Raw genomic sequence first — 13,020 nt, 5'->3', positions numbered from 1 at the left:
TCCTGGATGGGGCTTTACAAAAACATTTTTTTGTGTTAGAAATAAATGAATTGACAAGAGGAAATTCATTCCGGATTGTTTCAGAAACCCTGTGAAGGCCATGTGCTAGACAGGTTACATGCGTGAGGTTAGGATAAAATGTTTTAAGAAGTGGAGCTGCAGCAACCATGTATGAGGCAGCATCAGTACAAAACAACAGAACTTTAGAATCGTCTATATTACCTGAGTATAAAGACTGTAGGCCTTTATTTACAAGATAAGCAATGGCTTGGCTATTCACTTTCGAAAGTTCCTTAACACATACGAGGTGTGGAATCGAAGGTCCATCAGGACTAAGTTTTCCTACTACCATATTTGCTATATCGTATACCTATTCATAGGATCTGAGGTTTCATCCACATAGACCCATATGTAAGAATCACCTATATCCTCCCGAATGGAAGCTAAAATTTCATTGTATATTCTGTCTAAGTAATTTTTTCTTAGGGTCGACTCAGATGGGATATTTTGTTTGCAGTATTTTTGTAAAAAGTGTCTTAAAACCGGATTTTCAATTGCATTCCAGGGAATGTTAGCAGCAACAAACGCTCTGGTTAAATCAGCATAGAAATTGCTGCTGAGATTGGATGAAGTAGGCTGTGTTAGTAAAGTTTGTTGCAGTTGATTTTTCTGCTGAACTTTAGCCTTATGAGCCGCTCCTTGCACATGCTGCTTTAGGTGGCACTTCTTTTCTTGCGAAATCTAAAAATGTAAAGTAAACTGAATTAAAATAAAATCCTAATTGTTGTATTGCCGTATTTCTATCACAAAGTTAGTGGGTTCGAACAATCAAAATTTTAATGACCTGCAAATACTTTAACTATCGGAATTTAAAAGGTTAAAGTGTAGTGGTCTTAAAAAGAATTATACCTCAGGATAGCTCAGTCAATGTATAAATATTATAGGCCTACTCATTAAAATTAATAGAATTTATATATTTCAACTATTGTTACATACCTGTTTGCTACAAATCTTGCAGAATATTATTTTTCCATCATAAGTGAATTCTGAATATTCTGTTAGCCATTGCCGGATCAATGTAGATCTTGCACTTATATTTTTCGGCATTATCGCGTTAAACTTCACAGGAAAACGTCCTACCGCTCAAAACTTCTCAACACAAATAAGGTGAGGGAAAGAGCAACTGTTAACGAGCATGCAAATGATCCGTTGTTATTGAGATTCAATTGGACAAAAATGCAAAGTTCCACTTATTGTTGCATTTCCTGGTAGTGTTAACACTAGGAGGGCCATTCTTTTAAATATTTTGTAACGGTTTACCCTACTAATTCGCAGTTTTACGACTTTTCATAAATATTTCAAAAACACTCTTTCTCCAAAAATTGTGATTTTATGACACTCTGAAGGGCAGTACAGCTAATCGGTTTCAGACCGAAAACAGTCATTTTTATAGTATAGTATATCTCTGAATCGGTAGCAGCACATGTTGTGATTGTTGCCTGCTTCAAAACTAAGGTTGGTTCTTTGTCGGCATTTATGCCTCCAAACATGTTAAATTCGGTGAAATCTATTGCGAGTGTCGTGAGATTCAAAACATTTTGTTTCCTTTATCAATGGTTTCATGGCCGGTGTGAAGCAAACTTTCCACTTTTTAAATGCCTTAAATTTCGCAGTGAATGCATGTATAAATTATAAAAAGTAAGAGTAAAATGCGAAACTTTGCAGTGAGTTAGGCATTTTTAGGCGAATATTAACAAATTAGGCTCTAATAACCGTTTTAGGGCATTTTAGGGCACTATAAAACTCTTTGAATACCCTTCAATTTCCATGAAACACAAATATTAATAATTATTTTTACTTTTCTCCTAAAGAAACAAAATAGGCATTTGCCCTAGAATCCGATGTCTGACAATAACATAAATTCTAGTAACTATATTATTATCAACAATATTAACACGAAAAGCAAAGGATAACTAAAGCAATACAAGATTTGTGGTATACTGAAAACAATTGTCTTGTTGAAACTAATAAAACACTACAGTAAAAACCCCACTATTATTTTCACAAAGTCGCAAAGACTCATAGACACGTGCAGTAGATGTTTGTGAAACAGGAATATTGCAGTGAACAGCGCGGTGCGCATGCGCGACGGTTTCCCCTCCGCCCCGTCTAAGTACTTCAGCCGCCTTCTCCTGGCGTGACAACAGTAGTGACATTTGTAATAACATGAGTTAAGTGCATGCAGTGTAAGCTAAAGTATCTAAAATTTTAGTGGCAAAGGGATATTTTAATCTCATCACACATTAAAATTTAAATAAAAATTTCACCGATTTTACGAAAGCTTAAATATTTAAACCCCATTTTCTCAAAAGTAACTTAAGTGCACTTACAGCTCTTTACTTATGACCCCCTCAATTTAAATGCACTCTCTATATTGTATGTTAACATCAATAATTAATATGCTAAATAAAGTAGACATTACATAATGAACATAGCCGCCTGAAAAGTTGAGTTTTTGAAAAAAATGTTACTACTCTACTGTATTTTGATAAATTCCATAAAAGTGATGATCAAACTGATAATCGTAATATCGTATTTCCCTACAACATAAATGGATACACTACTTTTCTCTCCTCCTATATCTAGTAAAATGATTTGTTTACATATTGCACTAGCAACATCAAACTCCTGTAATGGAAGGGGGCAACAGTGTTTCCGAGTATAGCCAGGTTAATGTTAAAAATGTTGGTAAAAATAAAGTGATGTCCCTGTATAATACAACTCAAACCCTTCAATTGTAAAGATTTTAAAGATTGCTTTTTTATGCGTTCTCTATAGAATAGTCATTTTTAGGCAAGGAAGTCACTGAGTTTTGCCATTCTTGTTACAGGTAGCAGCGGGGAACTGAGGAGTAAGAGACAAAAACTAGCATCATGTCTTCTCCTCGTACATCATTGGTAAGAGAACATATCCGTCTGCTTAACAACTGTGGCGACTATATACAGATGTCTAAAAATGCACGGCATAACTTTCAAATAAACTCACGGGGCGGATATACAGACAAAAACAACATGCCTGATTTATTGGGACGACAAGCCATTTATCATTGTCGACAAGCACATTTCATGCACGATAACGCTCCTGCATTAATCACAATGTCCGCAATTATCTAAATCGATAGCTCGGTGGGTAAGTAAAGGTGGACTAGTTGCCTGGCCTCCACGCTCACATGATTTAAACACTACATTTTGCCACTCAGCACTCCAGTGACGGCGTTCACGTGCCCATTGCAGTCTGAGGCGTTTGTTGGTTTCTGGACAATGGAAGCCGACGCAACGGCCGACTATAAAACGTCTTTGGCGAGCCACTAGTCCAGCCCTCAAAAGAAGGGCGACGAACCGTTGACTTAGACAGGTCCACACCCGTTGCAGTACTCCTACGTCGACTTAACACTGTGGATGAAGCTGTACGGTCCATCACGCTCACGCGGACAAGATAGCGGTCATTCCGTGCTGTGGTCACATTACGTGGTCCAGTACCCGCTCGTTTCTGCGTACGACCCTCTTCTATCCACTGGTTCCACACACGCATCATTTCGTAGCAGCATACCCTGTACGAGCCGAAATGTCACGGTATAACAAACCTGCTTCCCGGAGACCAATCATTCTGCCCGTTCGAACTCACTCACGTGTTGATATTGCGCCCTTCCACGTCGAAGAGGCATACCTGCACTAGCTTTCACGTTTTACACTTCGTTTGGAAGCTCTGCACTGATTGAGCAAGGCATAGCACTGACCTTGCTAGTGACACAAGAGACGTCACTGTTGGGCCTATGTGTACGCCATTTCTCTGGAAACGTAACCAATAATTGGTGGTACACTCTTCTACACATCTCCCGAGTTTGGAGTCGTTCGCGCCATTCTTTCTGGGTGTTGCACTTTTCACAAACAGTAGTGTATAAATAATTTTTATTATCTATATATGAGGAACTCATTCCTGAATTATGCCGTCCATTTTAAACACCCTGTACACACAACTCAATTTTACGTATACTAAAGTAAGGCGGGAGGATGTCACTGTAATCTGAATGCCCTTCGATTAGCTGGGAAACGCCGTTATCGGTGAAATATACCACGGACTTGTGTTCCATGGCGAGTAGATTGCAACGTCGCAGGTATTGTAGCTCTCTGAACCTTCTTGCAATGTGGAAACTGTCTTCAAGCGCGACAATTAAAACAATAACGAACTGTAAATTTACCCCTCCCCAACGACCATAACAACAGAACAGACAGTTTCTGGAATTAATGTGGAAACTGCCCTCCATCTCCCCAGCACCTTATCATGACTACACATTTGAATTAATTAGACTAAATTTGTAATGTAACTGGTTTTATTCGTTTTATGTAATTCATCTAGTTAAAAACTTAATCTGGTTACATTGTTGCTAGATTATGAAATTTCCTTTGAATTATTGATGAAGTTTGGAAAAATAATGTAATATTACGGCCTGATCCATGCAGAAAAATGCATAATATATTGTTTAAATACTATAATTTTTAAAATGTTTAAATTATGGTTTATTTAACGACGCTCGCAACTGCCGAGGTTATATCAGCGTCGCCGATGTGCCGGAATTTTGTCTCGCAGGAGTTCTTTTCCATGCCACTAAATCTACTGACATAAGCCTGTCACATTTAAGCATACTTACATGCCACCGACCTGGGCGGGGATCGAACCCGCAACCTCGAGCACAGAAGGCCAGCGCTATACCAACTACGCTACCAGGCCGACTAAATCTTATATAAGACAATTCCCAAAGCGAGTAAAGAATAAAGAAACTGTATAATACCTAATGCATACTATAGTAGTATCGTTTTTATTTCAATATGACCCGATAGGAGACGCCAGGCGACGTTGACGACGACGCTGAACATAGAAGGTTGGACAGGGTCTTGAAAAATTGAGTAAGAAATTTTAAAAATAATTTTACAGAAATGAGCAAAGAATTGTATTTTTTCCTATCTTTTTGACATCCCGGGACAAATATAACTCAATCCAAGACACCAGGACACACCATTAAAATCCAGAACAATCCTGGGAAATCCAGGACGTCGGCAACTCTGCTTACTCCCATGCATACTAACAGATAAATAATCAATCAATTGTGATTACATAGATATAATACACATCCGACTCAATCGTGAGCATATTCTATAAGGATTTTACTCATCCATTACGTAGTAAGCCTATTTCTGTCACTGTTAATACATATCAATCTCAGCTTATCACATGATTTCATACAGTATTGAATTCAGGCCGTACCCCCATGGAGGATTTATACTATACCAAGAGATGAGGGGTCAGAAGTGTATTGTATTCGGACGGTATTATTTTGAAGATAGACGGACATGAAATACCATGACTATGTCATCGATGTCCACAGTATCCATAGTCCACGAAGTATTCATACCACGACTTCCATAATGTATTATTATTATTATTATTATTATTATTATTATTATTATTATTATTATTATTTAAGACTTTACAAAACTCTTATTCGACCAGTCATGACATACGCAAGCGAAACATGGATACTTAAAGAGAACAATCAAACAAAAATTGCTAATTTTTTAAAGGAAAATACTCAAAAGAATTTTTGGACAAAATAAAGGAGCAGACAATAATTGGAGAATGAAAACTAAAAGCGAATTAGGTAAATAAGCTAATTAAAAATCAAAATATAATAAATGATATTAGATCACTCAGAATAGGATGTAATTTACAATTCACGTTGATGTTCAGATAAGCAAATTGCTATATATACTTATATCAATCATTTGCAGTGATCAATCTTAATGACTTAACAAGAAATACAAAAAACTAACGTTTTCGCCCTCAAGGAGCATCATCAGGCTGCAATAACAATATCAAATATCAAAATCAAAAGTTAAAATAAATATGTGATGACAATGTGATAAAATTGGATTTTATGGAAAAAATGGAGTATGTTTTATATTAAACTTATCTATAGGGTGTTTTCGGGCTAATGTTACAAACTTTCAGGGATGATGGGGAAGGGCACATGTATCAATTTGATGTAAGGAACCCTGGTCCGGAAATGACCGAGTCGAAAGTTACAAGCAAAAATAGTTGAGTGGAAATGAAATAATTTTATTCCTCTGTACACCTTATTTATGTGTATTTATCTGCACAACTTACACATACTGTATTCATCTGACGTTGTTTACGTTGTCTACTTACAGTATTCCATTCAGTGCGCTGTCTAAGGAGTGGGGACAGGAAACTACACTAAAGCAATGCAGATAGCGTAATATGTAACGGACATGGCTGGTCCTGATATGCACGTCTGTAGACAGCAATGTATGTGTACAAGTTGCAGTGTCCAGTCGATCAGTCCTAGTGAAATGGAGGAGTACACGAGAGCGGAATAAGCAGACCTGATTTTCGAATACGGATGAGCCAATGGGAACAGTAGACAAGCTCACAGATTGTATCGATTCAAGTACCCACGTAGGAGGCATACGGCCCATACCATCTTTCCACGACTGTTCCAAAGGTTAAGGGAAGGAGGGCACGTGGTGCCAAATCACAATTTCATTTCCACACAACTATTTTTGCTTATAACTTTCGACTCAGTCATTTCCGGACCAGGGTTCCTTATCTCAAATTGATACATGTGCCCTTCGCCATCATCCCTGAAAGTTTGTAACACTAGACCGGAAACACCCTGTATATGATATAAAATACACAAATACTATATTGTGTGTCAGAACTTAAGTGAATAACAACATTGCTAAATTAATATGAAAACTATTGAATATTAAGCTAGATGTGGGTCAGAGTATTGTCAAACTGCTTAAGATGGCTGTTGATTATCATTATATTTGCGTGATGTAAAAAGATGGAAAGTATTTCCTAATTGGAATGTCTACGTTTGCACTTGTAATGAAAGGCATATAAATGTTACGTAAAATATATTTAAAACAGTTATAATGTAACTTGTTAAGTAGTTAAGATTGATCATTGCAAATTATTGATATAAGTATATACAGAATAGGATGGTTGGGGCACAAAATAAGGATGGATTATCAGAGACTGGTAAAAAAAAGTTATATAAATGGAAACCTATAGCAAGTAGACAGTCGGCAGACCTGAATTGAGATGGGAAGATGATGTGATGCAGGTTGCATAACTGGGGAAGAGAGGGGTGGAAACATGGGGAAAGAGTTCGTTCCCCCATCCACAAGGCCGGAGCCTTCAGTGACGTTTGGCATACACACTGTTCTCTCTTATCCTCACCCCCTACCGTACAATGACGCGAGAGCTGAAGGAAAGGGATGAGTTACGTGTTCCGTGTTATGACGCGTGTTTCAATTGGAGCACAGTTTTGCATCCCTGATGTGATGGATAACATGAAGAAAATGAAAGTGACTCATTTGAAGGCAGCCAAAGACAGAAGTGTCTGGAAGAGGATTATTGAGAAGGCCAAAACTTTCAATTTTGAAGTTGTGGTGCCTCAGGGGGATGATGATGATGATGATGATGATGATGATGATGATGACTCTATTTCATTTATGAGCCGCCATTGATCCTTCTACATTACTTAACAATTCAATTTCTGAGTATGAAATCGTCTTCAATGTCCAAACCTCCTTTACATAGTATCAGCAGACAGGTACCGGTACAGCGAATGATTTATGTAACTTCAGATTAGTTTATTTTTAAAAAGTTCTAATTAAATAATTAGCTTAATTTTTCCCCGTTCTTAAGTGCCCAGTGTATGGCTTTCGCCTAAGGCCTCGCAAACTTAAGAGTCGCCTATGTATATGATTCCTGGAAAAAGACGAGACCAAAATATTCTGTACTCGGGCATAAGTTATGTAAGTGATGAGGCGTGCCTTGTACCGCTCTAGCGCTCAGCTGGTCGCGCTCATGTAACAAAACAAGATCCCTACTGCTCCAGTTTCAGAACAGTGGCACGTGGGACAAGGTCGGGCATGGTCTGCACCACGAGGACATCTTAATGGCTGACACCAAGCAAGACGCTGATTTAACAGTAAGAACACCCTGCAATCTGCACGTCTTATTTAAGTGAAGAAGCCAGCAGAACTTCAGTACATAAGTACTCATAAGAAGCTGTAGGCCTATATTCATCACTAAGACAAACGTTTTCACCTCATAATATTTGTGTGGTACCACAGACACTATTAAATATCGTAGTCATTTTTGGTGGTCTAGTGCAGTGTTTCTCAATCTATTGTCTGCGAACCGCTAATGATCCTTAAAAGTCGTTATACTTAAGTGCAACATATGATCGGAACAAACCGTAAGTACTTGCTAAGCCGAGGGGATGAAAGAAGTGCGAGGAGTAAGGAGCACGGGATTCGAAGTTAATAATTTTATTTGTACATCTTGATTATACAACTTTTAACACTATATCACTTCGAAAAACGTATTGTGTTTTTCACGAGTTAAATTTTACACTACCTCTTTAACATGCTCCAGCCTGCTATTGGCCATCTTCAGAACTGGTTGTTGCTGGTCTTGGAGCCTTTTGTTTGTTTCCTGTGGGGGTGTGTTTGTGTAGTGTAATGTGGAGTCAAAGAGTGTGTGTGTTTTGAAATTGAGTTGTGTTGAGAATTTCATTGGGATGTGTTTTTGTGTGCCTATATATTTCGTATTGTTCTAGTGTGTTTAGTTTCTGGCTTTTTGGTTGGATGTGCAGAATTTCCATGTCTGTGTTGATGTATCTGTAGGTGTGGTTAGCATTTGTGATGTGTTCTGCATATGTGGAAATGTTTTGTAATTTTGTTATGGCTGGAATACGTTCTTTGTAACGTGTTTGAAATGATCTGCCTGTCTGTCCTATGTAGAAGTTGTTGCTAGTGTTACATTTGAGTTTGTATATAATATAATATAATATAATATAATATAATATAATATAATATAATATAATATAATATAATATAATACAACACAAAGACAAATACAACTACACAGGTGTATACAAACTCAAATTTAACACAAACAAAAGGCGCCAAGACCAGCAACAACCAGTTCTGAAGATGGCCAATAGCAGGCTGATACATGTTAACGAGGTAATGTAAAATTTAACACGTGAAAGACACATAACAAAATTTTATTTGGTTTCAGTAGCGACCGGTGACTGAAATATTCGGTGAGGCTGTGTAACTAGTTCAAGCAGGCTACCTCCCATACAGAATGTTAATTACTGATACATTAATAATTATGATTGTCATCATTATTACTGTAACAATAATAATAACAACGGTACACCGACATAATAACAATGCACCAACAACAATTACTATGCCATCATTATTACTGTAACAATAATAATAACGGTTCACCGACATAACAACAATGCACCAACAACAATTACTAATGTTATGAATATTAATAATAATAATAATAATAATAATAATAATAATAATAATAATAATAATAATAATTACAATATAATATAATATGATACGCTAATAAGAAACTAAAGGTATAGGTGTATACGGACTTCCCGAACGTAGTGTATATCACAAAGATTTCAAATACTTGTACAACTCTATATGCTTCATTTAAATAAGTAATATACTATATGAAAACTCAAAATTTGAGTTTAAGTAAGCATCATGACTGAGGCCGGGCCTCACTTGCCTCAGACAATCAGCCGCCACTGTTTGTTTGTGAATACTACAAACAGATTCGATATGTTAATAAAAATGTGAATTATAAAGACTTAAAGACTTTCACGATGTTCTACGTAGTGCGACATTTTCGGAATTTTGCACATTATCACTGATGGAAAAGCATCCAAAGTTTAAGAGATATGTGTCGGCTCCATCATTATGACGGCAAGAAAAGGGGAGCCTAACTGTTGGATCACAGGGAGAACAGCACTTGAGGAGGGATCCAACAGATTAGATTACACTTACTGCAATGAAAGGCGTTTCTAGTGAAGCACGTGAAAAGTAAGGAGCGAAAGCCCTAGAGACGAATGGGATTTCCTGCTCGAAACTAGGGTACGCAACGAACCTTAGTGTAGTCAGCCGGTGTGGGTTTGAGGATACGCCTAGATTGAGGGTTAGCGCAATAAATCTTCAAAGGTCGCAGTGCTGGGTCATAGTGCTCCTTCCCGAAATTCCATTCCATTCTAAGGGGCCAAAGCGCGGCGTATCCACTATCAGCATTCCCCCTTCTTGCTTCACTCCGCAGACAGAAATAATAATTGTGTGTCCATTATCGATACCGATAAGCGCTAAATGAAGTGTTTACAAAATAAGTGAGCTAAGGATCTATGTGGAAAAGCCATCTTCACTTGTCTCATGGGCCCCGAAAGGCGAGTAACGAATTCAGTTTCTATTGGTTCACCCAAGCGGGTGGCAGGAAAGAGTTCAAAAATAAATGTTAACGAACTGTCAGAAGTCTGTTCTTTCTTTGCTACAGTAATTGGTATTCTAGTCCAGACGCTATCAAAGAAAGCGGAAGGCTTTGAGGTATAAAGAGCCGACAAAGTCAATGTCAAAGACACCGTCTGGCAGCTGTAGATTATAATTTAGGGCCAGAATAAGCGTTGTTGCTAATACGTCTAGATGCTAATCAGTGCATTCTTCTTCAGTAGCACGTGTTTTAGTTGGATGTTATTTTTCTAGTTTTATTTGATAGTGTGTAGTTAATAGTTTTAGTAGTATTGTATAGTGTGAATTAAGTGCGAATAGATGTAACAATATGTGGAGGTCTTGGGGAACAAACCAAATCCCTTCTATTGAAAATTAACACAGTGACCCTCAACCTTGCACTAGTGATTCCCGTGCCCCCCAAAACAAGGAAAGCGGCAAAAACTTTAAATAAACAACGCCGAAAGTTTGTAATACGCACGAGAATGTTAAAAAAAAGAACAACAATATAGGAAAAGGCTCAATTTCGGAGACCGCCAAGATTTTGAAATTACACAGAAAAACAGTGCGAAGAATTGTGCAGAGAGGTCTTGTCACGCCAAAAAAACTAGGAAACAAGACACTAAAATTTAATAAAATGAACGACTTCTGCTGTGATTTCATAGACGTGAAGTTTATCGGTTTTTTGGAGGTGGGCATCGCCGACAGTGCGTGAACTTTCAAAACACTTAAAAACTGTTTCTGCTTTTCCTTACGATGAAACGACACTTCGCGAACTCTTTAAAAAAAACTTGGATTTCGTTTTCGGCGTTTACATAAAAAAAATGTAGTGATGGAATTGGCGAGAATAGTGGCTTGGCTGTACCGTTACGTAAATCGAATACGCGAGCTGCGATCACAAGGCTGCAGATCGTTTATCTGGGCGAAACTTGGTACGACAGCCACGACGTCGTGAAGAAAGGATGGGTCGACGGTACCTGCAACTGTATACTGAAGACGCCTTCATCGCGAGGAAAGCGTATTATGGTACTTCATTCTGGAGGCAGTGAGGACGGCACAAGTTTTTGAAAATTGATTTTCAAATTGTCTGTTGGAGAACTTGCCAATGGATAAAAAATGTGTCGTTATAAACGACAACGCTCGTTATCATTCGCGGCTGTTGGTTAGGGTCCCAACCATGAATACTAAAGTACAGGATATTATTTCATTCATGAGAAAGTACATCTCAATATCGAACCCCGTACCAATAAAGGCCGTTTTGTTGGAATCAGTAAGATCTGCCAACATAACAAAGAAATTCGTCTTGGTTCAGCTTGCAGCCTCACTTGGACATGAAGTGTTGCGTCTTCCCCCTATCATTATGTACTAAACCCAATCGAACTGATATGAGAAAAATTTTAAATCAAACGTAAAAAAGAATAATGTGACTCCTTAGTGCTAGTGTGTGTCAACTTTCACGGGATTGAGTAAAGACAATTAACAATCAGCTTTGGTCATCGTGCGTCCAACATACAAAATTGAGAACAAGTACATAAATCACGACGCAGACAATACCCTGGAGAGATTTGTGATTCATATGGGAGACAGCGACGACGATAAGTAAAGGTCCATCTAAGCTAATTTAATTGTTAATTTAAAGTATAAAGAACGGCAACAACGCGTCCCAAAATAACTGCCTCTCCTTACTTACTTACTTACTTACTTACTTACTTACTTACTTACTTACTGGCTTTTAAGGATCCCGGAGGTTCATTGCCGCCCTCACATAAGCCCACCATTGGTCCCTATCCTGAGCAAGATTAATCCAGTCACTATCATCATATCCCACCTCCCTCAAATCCATTTTAATATTATCTTCCCATCTACGTCTCGGCCTTCCTAAAGGTCTTTTTCCCTCCGGCCTCCCAACTAACACTCTATATGCATTTCTGGATTCGCCCATGCGTGCTACATGCCCTGCCCATCTCAAGCGTCTGGATTTAATGTTCTTAATTATGTCAGGTGAAGAATACAATGCGTGCAATTCTGTGTTGTGTAACTTTCTCCATTCTCCTGCAACTTCATCCCTCTTAGCCCCAAATAGTTTCCTAAGCACCTTATTCTCAAACACCCTTAACCTATGTTCCTCTCTCAAAGTGAGAGTCCAAGTTTCACAACCATAAAGAACAATCGGTAATATAACTGTTTTATAAATTCTAACTTTCAGATTTTTTGACAGCAGACTAGATGATAAAAGCTTCTCAACCGAATAATAACACGCATTTCCCATATTTATTCTGTGTTTTATTTCCTCCCGAGTATCATTTGTATTTGTTACCGTTGCTCCAAGATATTTGAACTTCTCCACCTCTTCAAAAGATACATTTCCAATTTTTATATTTCCATTTCGTACAATATTCTCGTCACGAGATATAATCATAATATACTTTATCTTTTCGGGATTTACTTCCAAACCTATCTCTTTACTTGCTTCCAGTAAAATTCTCGTGTTTTCCCTAATCGTTTGTGGATTTTCTCCTAACATATTCACGTCATCCGCATAGACAAGCAGCTGATGTAACCCGTTCAATTCCAAACCCTCTCT

At 37.9% G+C, this 13,020-nt stretch overlaps 1 protein-coding gene and 1 non-coding gene across 5 annotated transcripts in view; one reads left to right on the top strand and one right to left on the bottom strand.

Moving 5' to 3' along the window:
* LOC138706314 (probable peptidoglycan muropeptide transporter SLC46) overlaps nt 1-13,020 on the top strand; it is a 50,581-nt gene that overhangs the window by 14,408 nt on the left and 23,153 nt on the right. For 2 of the 4 annotated variants that reach the window (XM_069835446.1, XM_069835447.1), the window contains exon 2: nt 2,891-2,957. In XM_069835446.1, coding sequence (XP_069691547.1) covers nt 2,934-2,957 — 24 coding nt within the window. In that variant the 5' untranslated portion in view covers nt 2,891-2,933. Of the gene's footprint in view, nt 1-2,890; nt 2,958-7,995; nt 8,081-8,185; nt 8,351-13,020 lie in introns of those variants that run through there. The other 2 variants (XM_069835445.1, XM_069835448.1) reach the window with 2 other exon arrangements.
* Nucleotides 4,716-4,788, bottom strand: TRNAR-UCU (transfer RNA arginine (anticodon UCU)). The gene has a single exon. It is a non-coding gene; the product is annotated as a tRNA-Arg (tRNA).

The sequence above is a fragment of the Periplaneta americana genome, chromosome 9 (genome assembly GCF_040183065.1).
Source record: "Periplaneta americana isolate PAMFEO1 chromosome 9, P.americana_PAMFEO1_priV1, whole genome shotgun sequence".
NCBI classification, from domain to species: domain Eukaryota; kingdom Metazoa; phylum Arthropoda; class Insecta; order Blattodea; family Blattidae; genus Periplaneta; species Periplaneta americana.
The sequence above is the reverse complement of the archived record's forward strand: the minus strand, read 5'-3'. Positions and strand labels throughout refer to the sequence as shown.